We start from the raw sequence: 14,207 nt of genomic DNA, 5'->3' as shown, positions 1-14,207 counted from the left end.
AAAAAAAAAAAAAAAAAAGGTGTGTGAAGGGGTTAAATCAGATCGCTTCTCTGGTGTAGGACTGGTACTATGGAAGGTGTGGATCCACCACAGCTAAACCTGTCTAAGTCAGGGACGTGCTAGTACCGCCCTCCTCTGCATCCTGTCCTCTGTGAGACACCGCTGCTTGTCTGGACTGGCAAGGAGGCAGCTGCAGGAGCAACACTGGATGAAAACTATTTAGCTGTTTCCGCAGGGACAGCCCATGGCCTCAGGGGCAGCTGAACTTCTTTCCAGGGCAGAAAGGAAGAGGTTCCCCTGCTCCTCACCCTCCTGCCCTTCCGGCCCACCTCCATCCCTTCCTTCCCCTTCCCTGCTTGGGGCCACATGAGCTGCTACCCTCCTTGCTTTGGCTCTGGCACTCACTGAGCCCATCTCTGGGCTGATTAAACCCGCTCATATGAAAGAAAGCTAGATGCCTTTTTGCTGTATCAGTTTTCTGCAGGGACAGTGAGTTAAATCACCTCACAGAGGGGTCTGAAAAGCACTAGAGCCAGTATATGGTCAGCAGTAAAAACTCCTCTGCAGAGACAGAGGTGGGCACATACACCGCTGGAGATGTAGCCTTGGTTATCTGCTTGTTTAGATCCCTGAACCAGCTCAGGTGAACATCAAACAAGACTATTGCCACTGCAACACAGGTTAGGCCACAAAGGGCAGGGGGACAACAGCTGTGCCAATTTAACCAGCTTAAAACCTGCTGAACAGCAGGCTGAGTGCTGACTCACCACAGTGCAAGGAGCAGTGAGCGGCCAGGTTTGCAGGAAAGGGGGAAAGGAATAGGCTGGTATTGCTGCCAAAGACAAGGTACCTCAAGCTGGCTTCTCCAGGAGAAGTTTACAGACACACACCACAATATCCTTACAAACGCTAGCACATGCAAAGGCTGCAAGGCAAACTTTGCTAAATGCATTTTGCTTTTAGTGACTCAAATGCAGCAAGGGGCAAATATGGTGTGACATGTCTCAGGGCTGCTGGAAATTGAGCAACAAGCACACTCACCACAGACAGCTGGTAGAGGGATGAAGACCCAGCCAGAGCTCACTCTGGAACAAAAATCACTGCTACTACCCTAGACAGTTAATACCAAGGACAACAAAAATAAATGCACAATGCTATGGTCACAGCCAACCTTCCTGTCCCAGAACTGCTACAGTCAACATCCTTTATCATAAACTGCCAAATTCAGTTGGCAAAATGACTTTACAGTAGCTTTTGGGACCAGCTCTGGGGTCATAACCCCTTAATTTTGGAAGTACTGCAGAAGGGGAAAAGCCATGTCACCTTAACAGGCATCTCATTGATTTGTATTGCCTCCATTATTCTGTGGTGAACAACGAGTGACATTTATAGCTTGACTCAGTTGGCTGCTTTTTTGGGGATGCCCTGGTGTGTCCCACCTGTTTTCAACTGCTGCATGGTGGCCCAGGAGATCCTGGGGCACATCTGCTGGCCTTGTATGTATATTGCCCCCATACCATCCCATCTCAGGCCTTCTTATGAGAAGTCAAGATCTTCAGAGGGACCATTCCCAGTCTGTGGAGGAATAAGAGCTATCTACATAGACTCATGTGCTGAAGAAATTGCTGCTTAAAAAAAAATCCCATATGAGCTTAATCCCAGGTTCTTCTAAAAAAATTGCTTGAGTTCAGCAAGTCACTGCCTCGCATTCAACACTACAGGTACAAACTCCATTGATAAACTGGTTGCAGTCAAATACTGCAGGAACAAAAACTCCATCATTACTTGGACAGGCATCCTGTGTTTATGCAGTGGGCTCCTGGCTCTTGAATTCATTCAGGGTGGAAATACAGATAACAACTCAGAGCCCCCGCCTAGTTTGGGGAATTTCCTGCTCTTCACCGCCTGCCTCAGTAGGCTTCAGACACCAGGTCTGAGTCTGTGCAGCTGCTCTGAGGGCACTGGCACAGCACATGTCCCCAGAGCCTGCCAGGCTCAGCCCACTTGACTGTAAGCCTGACAAGCTGAGCGTGCTGCAAGCTCAGGTAGGAAAGACTTGAAGTTTTTCCTCCTTTGTTTTTTAAATCAGAGCACACAAACATTTTGCCCCAGCTACACAAACAGAATTTTACTGCCTGTGGTTCTCAACTCCTTTTTTCCATTAGAACAAAGCAGGTGAGTAACAGCAGTGGAACAAGTTAGTCCACGTGATAAAGTAATTTGCAGATAAGACACTGAAGGACTTATATCAGCACAGGGGGAAATAATGCAACTACCTGATGAATGGTATCAGGAAATAGTTCCTCTTAAAATTCCTTATGTGTTTTTTGCAGCGGCATCTCTKGTCAGCCTCACACTTGAAAATCGAGTGCAGACTCTAGGGATAACATGTTCTCAGGGCAGTAATAACATGTTCARTTAATTATACAAGCTCCTATGACTCGTATTCCATTTGAGAGAGATCAAAGCAACCTCGRCTGTTGTGGAAAGGAGAGGACTTTTAAGATGGCATGGATCTAATCAGAAGAACTTCTCTTTGAATCATCTGAAAAGGTAAACCATATTGTAACTATGGTCTGCTTCTTTATTTTCTAAAAGACACAGGCTGATTTTTTTGTGCTAGGTGGATTTGCAAGACAGGGCGTCATTATTTTGCAACTTTTACGAAAAGGAGACTAAGAGAGAAAAAAAATAAGGTCATGTAGATCACCTGTGTTCTGGGTTAAGGTGAGACTCAGCTACTTAATGCTACGGAATCTTTTGTACTTAAGAGTTAACTTTAGATAACCTTTTTTAGCCTGAATGCTGTGGGGAAAAAAAGATTTGCCAGCAAGCTGGGGCTTCCCGAGTTCTCCTGAGCTTTTTTAGTCCATAGTACTTATTGCCCCTCCAGGAGATGGTTTGTATCAGGAATGCTGAACATGTCTGCATAGCTTCTGATTTTCCAGCTATGTATACATAGATAATGGAGCAATTGCTTGCTAAAAAGTCTTTTTTTTTCAACAAGAAATTAAATGGTCAAAGGGAACAGCCACATTACTTGAGAAGGAAATTAATATTTTGTCTCATTTGCAATTTGATTTTTGTTTGTTAGTTTTCTGACTTTCCAGATATTGGTTATGGGCTTTTGGACTCTTAACTAGCTATTAAAGCTTGAGCTTTATAGCTCAGCACAGCACCATTTACAGGAGCTGTCTTCTAATAGTTTATCATGCATACAATTTATGTGCTGCCTGGTCTCAACTACATGGTCGTACAAAGGGTTTATTTCAGAATAGAGAATAACTCACAATATTTGAACATGAATGCAAGTTTCTGAAGGATAGAAAGATACATGCGAAACTATAGCACCTGCAATAACCTCTACTTTTAATGGCCTTTTTTTGCTTCTATTACCTATTTGTTTTCTCAACCAGTTATCACTGAAATACAAGTTCTTTGCACAGATTAAGCTACTGCAGTATACATAGTGTGTATATGGCATACATGCAAAATTATCATAAATCTTGTTCTTCTTAGTGTTTTTATTACTGAGTCATGTCACAATCTCAAGGACGCATTTCACTRCTTCTGGCTTGAAAATATTCCCTCTTGATGCATCTTGATCTAGGGATCAGCCAGATCCATGGAAGTCTTGATGTTATCACAAGTGGTTGATGCGTTCCAAATAGCAAAATAGCCTCTTCTGTGGAATTCTAGATATTGCTAGAGATGCCCACGGAACTGAGCAGACACTTCCTTTTCCCTGTATTTTTTTTCAATTCTGTCAGATATTCATATGTTGGAAAAACAATGCCTTTAATAATAATTAGTTTTAAGAATATGTATTTTGAATGCTATGAACTGGTGAGATCCTTGTCCTGGTTGATTCTATATAGCAGCATAAGAGCAGTCATACTGGGTCAGCTGTTTCTGATATTTTTTACTTAAAAGCAGGGCACATATGTAATGCATCACAGAATACGTACCATCAATCAGACTCATTCCTTTTTGGGTAGCCTACTTCATATTTCTCAGTGTTGAATTTCATCTCCCCATCTCATGAGGTCCCTCTGCAGATCTTCATAGACAGAAGGTTTTTGTTTATCTCAGTCATTTAGGGTTGTCCACAGTGTTCTGTCAGTAATCACTGCCTTTTCCTCATCATTTGAGAAGAGATKGTAAAACACAAGTTCATGCATATGTTCCTATGAAGCTCTGGTAACAACATCTCTCCTCTGGAAAAACTGACCACTTCTTCCTATTCATCTTCTATCTTTTAACCAGGCCTGTATCTAGGTGAAGTCTCACAACAGACTAACCTCTCTATGAACGATCTTTGCTGAGGAACCATGACAAATGCCTGTGAGTGAAACCCAAGGCAGTGGTGACTTCAAGGGTATTTTCTGGCTGTAAGCTCGTTGTTCTCCTCCCTCCATTCACAAGGTGAGATCATAGATCATATTTATATTACAGTTTTTTGTCACAGGGCCTACTAATCAGTGAAGTACTGTGTCTGCTTGGGAGCATCAACTCTGACATGCAGTGTAGTGGCATGTGGCAGGTATCAGCACCTTCTTTTCTTTAAGAGTCCACACATGGCTTGCCTGACCCTTTTTATTTCCAGGAGATAATGTCAGGATGTTTCTCTGGCAATGAATTCAGATTGTGTCTCCCTTATAGACACAAGTGCTCTTCCTAAYGCAGCCCAGGATGCTGTTGGTCTTCTTCGCCATGAGGGTGCATTGCTGGCCCCTGTTTAACCCAGGACCCCACACCAGATCCTTCTCTGCAAAGCTGTTCTTCTCTCTTGTGCAAGAGGTTACTCCTTCCCAGAGGCAGGGCTTGGGATTTGCCTTTGTTGAACTTCATGAGGTTCCTTTCTGCCCATTTCTTCCATCTGTCAAGGTCCCTTTGAATAGCAGCATAACCTCTGTAAATCTGTAAAACAGTCTGTAAATCACTCCCCCACATTTTGTATCATCTGCAATCCAGGAACTTTCTCTCAAAAGAGCGAATAATGAAAAGGGGCAAATGATGAAAGCTCAGGATGACAAAAGGATTAATTGCATGGTCTTTTCCATGCAGGCCCAAGCAAAGTTCCTCTACTAGTTTACCTTAACAGCTATACCGAAAACTGAGGTAGTTCAGAAGCTGCAGTGGAGCAGATCAGACACCTGTCTGTCTGTCCAAGAGGCAGGGATGTCCATGCTCAGGCTGAGGCAGAAGGCTGGGCATGTAACAAGGAGATATGAGAGAAACACTCTGGTGACAGTGGCAGGGGAATAATTACAGATGTCGTACATAGCAATAGGCCGTGTGTACTGAAATACTCTGAAAATACTGTTTTTGTAGAATGTGCTGGAGCTTCCTACTATGCAAATCAACTGAAAATCTCGTGATCTTTTTACTGCATTTTCCTTTCAGGCTCTGCAGCAAAAGCACTAGAAAAAATGCCATCCTGGGGTACTGCAGCTCTTTGTTGCTTATTTCTACTTGCTGCAGAAACATACCAGACATCACAGGACTCAGACTTTGACCCATTCATCCAATATGCAGTGAGTATCCTTTCCAAGCCCCGYTGGTTTTTACTTGATCTCTGCTTGTAATGCTCAGCTGCCACAGTTCTCCTTTACAACCACAAAATCTTAAAGGAAGTCAGTATAAAATCAGGTGGGGAAACTGAGGCCCCAAAAGTTTTCCCAAAGGTGTAAAATGAGTGCAAAAGCCAGGAACTGAGCTCTTCTTGATTCCCACTCTCCAAAAGCAACTGAGCCGTTTTGGTTTCCACATCATGTCAGTCTGCAAGGATTTTAAATTGCTGTCCCCTGAGTTAAGCCTAGGTAGCAATTATGTAGGCACTGCTCCTGAACGGGATTCATGTATCCTACGACAGAGACCTAAAACAGGACAAATGAATCTCGCTTAGAAGCRGGGGGTTGATGCAACCAGCACAGGTATGGAGGTGCTTACACGAAGGTGACAGGAGTCTCACTGATGGCTTGACCATAAGAAATGAGTACACATGAATGCTGCTCCTTACTGACCTTGTGTTTAAGATGCTGATTTGACTCAGATTTTACTCCAGTTTCCTATTTTTTTAATAATCTTTCTGGGATACTGCTTTTTTTTTTCTTTTGCCTCATTTATACCAGTATTCCATATTATAGAAATCTGTTTGTGTTCAGTGCTGTACATGTGTTTGGTAGAAGATAGTTTTTGCACAATAGTCCCTAAATAGAAAGGACAAAAGAGGAACAGAGAAACAAAAGGACTGACTCAATATGATTTCACAGTCTGTTAATTAGTCTACAATAATCTACCAACTTCTAGTCTATCACAGTTATTAGACCATAAAATACTTCTGCATTATAAATCCTTTCAAGCCAAAACAGTCCTAACTGCATCTATGTACAGGTGATAGCACTACAGGGCCGTTAATCTTGGTGGACTTAACCAAAGACAACTGCAAAAATAAAATGCTTACTTATAAGCTGTATTCCTTCCCCGATCTTGTTCATGACACTGTGCTATGGTTGTGTCAGCACAACCGAGTGGACAAGGAGCTTATTTTGATCAGGCTGAAAAAAGGCAAGGAGAAGGGAGAGGAAGGTGGGAACTCCTCAAGCTGTTATTGTTACCATCCCCGCCTTGGCAAACCATGACAAACTGATTCCTGAAGCACCTTCCGCCCTACTGTGGATGGTTAATAGGGTATTTTGTTTGCTTTGTGTTTTCAAACTACTTCCAACTCAGCACTTAGGCATTTTCATGAAAGGAGCAATAACTTATTTCTTAGCATCATTGATCCATGATGCACCCTGCAAATGAGTCATTACATACTAGTGTGAAATATGTCTCATGTGAATACTGTGTTACGTATTTAACAACATAAAAACACTCTGCAGTGGTTTGGGAGAACAATTAAAAAAGGAGAGCACCTAGTTCGAACCTGGAGGAAGTGGATCTCAGAGAGCTTTTCTTTTAAACTATTCCAGCTGACCTCTGAGCAACGTGAAAGACAGTACTTCTGGCTGTCTAAAAATGCCAACACTCCTTGGGATCTCTACCACCAGCACAACTGCAATATGAAGCCTAGCTCTAATCACACACCAGATGGTTCCTTTATGTAAAGAGATGACTTAAGGGTTGCCAAGCTATTCACCCCTTCTGTAAATAAAGATTTCAGTAGGGTTCAAGAAACTGGCAAAGCTTCAAATTTCCTGCCTGTGTCTCTGCTTGTTCTTTAGCCTTTATTTCTAACAATGGTGCCAGTGTATTTTTAGGGTATGGCTAAAAAAAATAAGATGGTCTGCATCTCATTTGGCTGCATCCTGCATGAACCCAGTCACACTGAAATTGTGGCACCACTACCCTGATCAGTCGTGTGTTAGCAATGGCCCATGAAATAGCTGTTTGACCTAAAGCCTGAGCTGGAGCCAAGAAATGTCAATCTCCTTTCCACTCCTACTCCAGCCGGCTTTGCTGCAGCACAGCTGGAATTTCAGAGCAATGAGAAAAGCAAAGGGCAATATGAGTTCACTTTCTGGATTCAAAGACTTAAGCAGAACTCCTGGACCCAAAATCTCAAAAGCAGTATCTTCTCTCAGGAGGAAATATGCCTTCCAGGGCAGCAGCATAGGGATCCCTCCTACCACCCAAATCTGCTCAAATGGGGTGCAAAGGGGACAGAGTGGGGAGAGGGGCCAGAGGGCCTCCTGAGTGGTTTGCAAGGCTGCCAGAGAGAGGGCGGACTGCAGGCAGCCCTGCTGGCAGTACGCGGCTCTGCTAAGCTAAGGCATATCGCCTGGTGGAGATATGCAAAGAGGCAGATGCAAGCTCACTGCACCCCTCAGCTGGTGTTTAACATTTCCTTGCTCTGAAGATACAAATATTCTATTTAAAGAGGATGAGTGGGGAGAGAACAGTGGAGGGAACTTTCTTATTTACGCCTGTATTTTCTTCACTATTTCTCTTGTGCTAGCAACAGCAGCTAAAACTTTCTTTTGTATTCTCCAGCAGATTGACAGTACGCTAGAAGWGGAACGTTTACATTCAGAGCAGCAAAGGCAAAAGCGAAATGGTATGTGCACAGATGTACGGTATCAGAGCAAAGCCAAGGATGAAATGACTCTTGGGGACAGCATCTCTCTAGGTAGTGGACTGTCATCAAAAAGGGGAAGATAATAAAGGCATAAACCACAGAGATGGAAACATTTAGCTGGTTAGAGATTGAAATGTATGATCACAGCTTTCTGTGCTAGATGAAATACACAGTGCAGAAAGAAAACGTATTTTTGGCAGGACAAGATTGCAAGATAATCCCATACGGTTTCAGTCTACAGCTGACAACCTATCTGTTTGCTGAGTTGAAAGAGATGGGATGAGGTAGCTTTTCTCCACATATATTATGCCACTTATATCAGCTTCCTATTGCTCTGAGTCCAAAGAAATCTGGTTTTTGTCAGACAAGCAGCAGGTAAGACACATAAACAGAATATCTACTGGTTAGGAAATGGGAAACAGAATACCAATTCAGCTAACATTAAATAGCAACAAAGAGCCCAAATGCTGACCTGGAAGCTATCAGCTTATGATTTACCCTAACATGTAGCTTTGCAGTCTCATCTTAYTTATCTTTCAGTGCTTACTTTCGACTTTCCTGTCATGGAGTACACCGTTGACATTGAAGTAAGCCTTACAGATTCATCCTTTCTGGGGCCAATCAAAGATTATTTCAAGAATCTTAATCTTCCAGTTTCAACAAACTTTTCAAATGTAGAGATGACAGTTTTAAGCATCAATGTTACAACAGGTGGGTTGGTTGTTTTCTTGTACTCTGGTAAACATGTTTGTCAGTATTTGATCTCTTCCAGTTTTACCACTCACCTCACTCGAGATGTCAGCAAAACTGAACTGTCTCTGCCACCTACTGAAAGGCCCAGGACTAAAGCTTTAGCACACACCTTAACATCATGTGTTATCTGCAGCCCCACTGCTCCTCTTTMCATAACGTTGGCATTAGCAGTAGCCTTGAATTCTCTTCTCTTTTTTAGGGAAGAGACAGAGTGTAAGAGAGCCTGAGCCAAAGGATTTTGCTCCAGTTGTAGTAACAAGTAGTCTGAGTTACTTTAAAGTTTCAGGAAGCTGCAACAGCGATTGTCAGAGTGTTTACTTCCCTCAGACTTGCATCTGGAATGTGGATTACTTTAAGAGGCGGTACTCTGTCCCGCCAAAGACATACTTCATGGGATGCCATCTTTTCCTGATGTAATTCTCTAACWTATTCGTACAGGCCAAGATATTGGATAGGCTTTATTATGAGTTGTGGTTGTACAACACATCGAACAGCAACCACATCCAAATAATTAAAAAATAGTAGAGGACATATAAACACATCAAGTTTTTAGAACAGTAGAGGAAAAGGATGTTTTGTGCTTTCTTATCACTGGACTGAGAGCAGTGAAAGGAAATATCCATTAGTTCTCAAAACAACATGCAAACTGGTATTTTAAGGGCCTTCAGGATCACATGCAATGTGCAAAAATCATTTTGTTAATATTTTATTCTACTTCATTGACAATTAAATTCACATGAGTAGCCAATGGCACATTAAGAGCAGAAAAACTTACAGTGAAAAGGAGTTCTTTGATTAGAGAATGTACGTCTTCAGAGAAATTCAGGATAATGTTGCATTCTCTCATGCAGCGCTCAGATGTCAAAATACACAATGACAAGATGTAAAGATACAGAATGACACAGCATCTCACCAGCCACCAAGACCTCAAAGACCATTACAAACTTTTGAAGGCTGTTGTAAGCTTGAAAAGCACATATCATGTTTACTTTTAGCTCAGGCAATATATTAAATATCCAACCTTAAAACGATCATAGGACCCTGGCCAATATGCATGGGGATTTTTTAGGATCAGGTCTCACATTTCTATTCATGTAACACTTAAACATAATTGATCAGACTTATCCTTGTACAAATCTAGGTCTCCTTTTTGGTTAGCCATTTATGATTAGTACAGAAAGACTTGCAAAACATCAGATCATGCTTACATCAAGTAGGTGAACAGACAGGAAAGACCACCGGCATAAAGATACAGCAGGGTAAATATGTATCATGCAATATGTTATGCCCCGTTTACCATTCTCGTATACTTCTCTTTCTGTTTGATACTAGTTTGTCTGACCRCTGGTGAGAACAAGAGCTGTTGTTCCTGCGAAAGTGGATATGCATGGCCAAGAGCAGTTTGCAGTGACTTGATAACCTGCCCTTCTGTCGGTCTAGCATCGAAACAGTCCTGTGGCTACATGAAACAACTGCCTTTCTATGGGCCTTACTGCGAGCCTCAGATGGGAGGTAAGCAGAAACAGCGCTGAACTCATCACGGTACAACCTGCACTCTGGTTAGAAGAAATATGGGGCAGTGCTAAGGATGCCATATAGAAGTACCTCTGCGTAGAACCGGCTACACATTGCCAATGAATGTGCAAAATCTGTAGAGATGCTCTGGAGCTCTTATTTCACATTTGAGGTGAGCTCACCTTGAGCCATGTATCCAGAAATATTTAGTGTCCATGCTGGATCTCCAGCAGAGTCRCTTGCCCCTTGAGACTTTCAGCTTCTGCTAAGCAAACGGACTTTCAATAGAGGAACTTAAAAATGTGACCAAAAGTGTGTCTTAATTCTTACAAGATGAGAGGGAACACACACRCACACACAAAATAGCATGTATCTTTTGTTTGCTTTTATTTCATGACTCTTATGCCAAGCTGTCCATGACCTTTTAGGAATCTGACTGAAGATTTAGGCTTGTCAGTGCTGGAGTAGAACACTACCTGTTGTCTCCAGAGTCCAGGACAAACCCCACCAGCAGCATGCAGAGACACCCAGAGGCAGCTTCAAAGGTGGAAGCAGTCCTACACACTGTCAGTATGCCCATGCTAACCAATGACGCTGAGTGGCCATGCTTCCATCCCAGGGCAGCCCCATGCCGACATAACTATACTACTCCAAGGACTAGAGCTAGTATCTCTGCATGGCAGCCTGGAAGCTCCAGCTCCCTTGAAGGCTTAGGGCCCTGGCCACCTTGCTCCATTGCATGGTATGACAAGTCCTTAAATGGATCCAGCTTARAAATTCCCGTAGTTTTCTAAGCATTTTGCATTCTCTTGTGCCCATTATTAGGTCTTGACTCAGAATTTTACCCTCCAGAAGTCATCAAGGATTTTTCYATTAATTTCAGTGGAACATACACTGGTCCTATGGAAGAGATTCATCCCATCTAATTTTAGCCATGTAAAAGTTAAACATTTGGTCAAAGTTAGTCATCTAAACTCCCTCTACAACTGACACTCTTTAATGATAATTCAATCATTGTAGGAAAGCTATCTATCACCTTCTGAATGTATCACATTCTGGAGATACCTACAGCTTTGCATCAACTGAAGAAGGAGCATAGGCATCTAGCAGACACCAGACTTCTCAGATAAAGACAGTAAGGAGAATCCTACCTTTCCTGTCATTTGAATCCTGTCTTGAGAGTTGAATTGGGACAAGTTGTAAAATTTGGGCTAGAATAGAAAGTGGATTAGGTTAGAACAAAAAGTTAAATAATCACTCTGAAATTACTGYTTTTAATTATTTATACATTCATTTTTATCCTTTTCCTTACAGATCCTTGTGGTATGGGAGAGCCCCTTGTAATAAATATGTCAGTCAGACTCGACACAGACTTTACAAACGATCTCAGGGATTCTTCTTCTGAATTATACAAAAAATACAAGGCTGACCTTGAAAAAGCGGTAAAGACTTTTTTTTTCATCCCTGAAGGCCTCTAGTTCCCTCAGAAATATGTAATTTATTCTAAGTATCAGTGTCTTACCTGTAAAATAGCATGTACTGTCTCTGTCTCAGTGGAGAGCTGTAAGGCATGTAGCAGTGGTAGCTACAAAGAGGGCCAAAGTTGGTCTCCACTGGAAGGCATTAACAACATTCCCATTCATTTTAATATGCAAATAGGCATAGAAGTATTTATGAACATTTTGTATAAAAAGCATGAAAAAATTCATTATATTGGTCCCAGCTTAAGTCCCCATGCAAGCAGTGTAAATATAGAATGAGACTTTCAGCACAGATTTATCCCAGTGAAAGGGAGAAGAGCACCAGGCTCATTATACCAGTGTATATATGCTCTACACTTTTAATCATGTCAATGTTGAATGGAGAGCTTCCTATTTTAAGCAGCATGGAGAGGACTCATGCCATGTGATATCTCTTTGTTTGCAGTTTAATGAGAGCTACAGATGTTTACCAGGCTTTGTATTGGCAACAGTAATCAGTTTCAGGTAAGGAAGCAATCTCTTTCTTCTGAAACAGGCATCTTTCTGTCCTTTTTCCTCAAGAAGATGCAGCTAGGAGCAGATCAGCAAAGACTGTATTTACTGTATTTAGAACAGTTACATATGTACTGAGTAATAGCACAATATGAGCAAAAGAAAAACCCAGTATTAGCATGAAAATGGGACTGTGGTAAAAGTCACTGTTGTGCAAAAGTTCATGAAACATATTAACTCTCCAGATGGGTCAARGCCTTTTATGGGCTTTCTGAAAAGGCAGAATTCCACCCAAAAGGCAAAGGGATGCAAGTAAAGCTACAGGAACATCTCCCAGATCATTGGGAAGATGAATTACTACACTGGCTCTGAGTGTAATACTGGATCTGGATACAAGGGACATTATCTAAGTCAACATACGTTTAAATACAGCTGCATTTTAGGTTTCCTAAGGGAAGCTTACTGAAAATAGGCATCCAGGCTGAGGACATGGCCCTTGTAAGTGCCCTGACTTGGGGAAGAGTTGTAGCACAACCTTCTTGCACACCAGAGCAACTCCTGTGTGACAGGAGGAGCCTTCATGGGGCTCAAACATTCCTAGCTACGCAAGTCCAGTCACTACAACAAATAAATCCACTAATATGCAAGGTTATTTATTTCTGGTCCATCTCTCATTCTTGTATCCATTCAGGCCTGGAAGTGTTTCAGTGAACTATGAAGTAAAAGCAGCATCAGCAACCTTCAAACAGATAGAAAATTCTAACAGATTTGTACCACAGTTTCTAGACGCATCGTATGGGCTAATTCCCACCTCCTTTACCACAGAAATAACGAGTAAGTTTAAAGCTCTCTCGATATTTCCCTTTGACATTTTCTTTAGTATTGCTAAACTTATCCATGCCTTATACTATTGATTACTTGGTACTAGGCYTTCAAAAATTGTGTATTTCCCTGGCTGTTTCATTTCATCTCATCATTTGCCATCAAAGCTGAGGAATTACATGAGATAGTCATCCACYCAGTACCTCCCACTGAAAAACAAATTCTTCCAGCAACTCCACTGAACCCTGATACAAAGTCTCCATGGGAAAGAGACTGAATACCCTTAAGCTCACTTCCAAAACTGAGACAACACTTAGCCTATCAGGCTGCCAGTATTTCTTTCTTCTTTAAATCTCTTTCACTTTACGTAAGAGTGGGTTCCTTCTGGTTCCCTTGGCACATTTCCGTGCCACTGCTGGAGAATGGTGTGCCACACTTCGGTAGCCTGACCAACTGCCCCAGAAAATGCTGCACTCTTCATGCACTGAGCACTGGGCTGTCTGCCCTAGACTTGGAGGATTACCTCAACCTGGTTGCTTCTCTTCCCAGTTTCTCTACTTATAAGGCAGGGGTAGTGATAATACTTCTGAGATTTATGGCTGACAAAGACAGTAGAAGAATCTGTCATGGGAAAATGACATACCTTGCACCCAAGATGATGCCATCTAAATGATGATGARCATGTCTAAGTTGTGAAACACCTACGACTCCCATGAGATGAAAGATGCCATACATATGTAAGCCRAATGACAATAATATTGAACGCTGCTCTTTGTCTCCGCAGATCAGACAAACTTCACTGTTAGTCCTGTAGATATTTTTGAAGGYGATACAATAACACTGATTTGTGAGACAAATATAACTTCCGAGAACGTGACCTGGTATCATTCTGGTCAGATCATCTCAAGCAGCAACCGGCATTCACTGATGATAAAAATTACRCGTAGAACCTCAAAGACAGTTCTTAAAATTACCAAAGTTACAACAATGGATTCCGGTACGTTTTTCTCTCTCTTGTTAAAACAGTAGATGCAAATCTCTAGTGTGAATAGTTTTCTAAT

The 14,207-nt window shown here is 42.0% G+C and overlaps 1 protein-coding gene across 7 annotated transcripts in view; it reads left to right on the top strand.

Annotated features, from left to right (window-relative positions):
- ADGRF5 (adhesion G protein-coupled receptor F5) overlaps positions 1–14,207 on the top strand; it is a 50,538-nt gene that overhangs the window by 15,225 nt on the left and 21,106 nt on the right. For 3 of the 7 annotated variants that reach the window (XM_085320319.1, XM_085320313.1, XM_085320314.1), the window contains exons 2-11: positions 2,334–2,553; positions 4,267–4,425; positions 5,407–5,537; positions 7,999–8,062; positions 8,624–8,794; positions 10,169–10,348; positions 11,666–11,793; positions 12,278–12,336; positions 13,016–13,158; positions 13,931–14,143. In XM_085320319.1, the coding sequence (XP_085176445.1) occupies positions 5,433–5,537; positions 7,999–8,062; positions 8,624–8,794; positions 10,169–10,348; positions 11,666–11,793; positions 12,278–12,336; positions 13,016–13,158; positions 13,931–14,143 (1,063 nt within the window). In that variant the 5' untranslated portion in view covers positions 2,334–2,553; positions 4,267–4,425; positions 5,407–5,432. The remainder of the gene's footprint in view (positions 1–2,333; positions 2,554–4,266; positions 4,426–5,406; positions 5,538–7,998; positions 8,063–8,623; positions 8,795–10,168; positions 10,349–11,665; positions 11,794–12,277; positions 12,337–13,015; positions 13,159–13,930; positions 14,144–14,207) is intronic. The other 4 variants (XM_085320318.1, XM_085320315.1, XM_085320317.1 and 1 more) reach the window with 4 other exon arrangements.

Source organism: Rhea americana, unplaced genomic scaffold (assembly GCF_003343005.1).
Source record: "Rhea americana isolate MKP2758 unplaced genomic scaffold, rheAme1 scaffold_63, whole genome shotgun sequence".
NCBI lineage: Eukaryota > Metazoa > Chordata > Aves > Rheiformes > Rheidae > Rhea > Rhea americana.
Note: the sequence above shows the minus strand (reverse complement) of the source record. Positions and strands in the feature narration are given on the sequence as shown.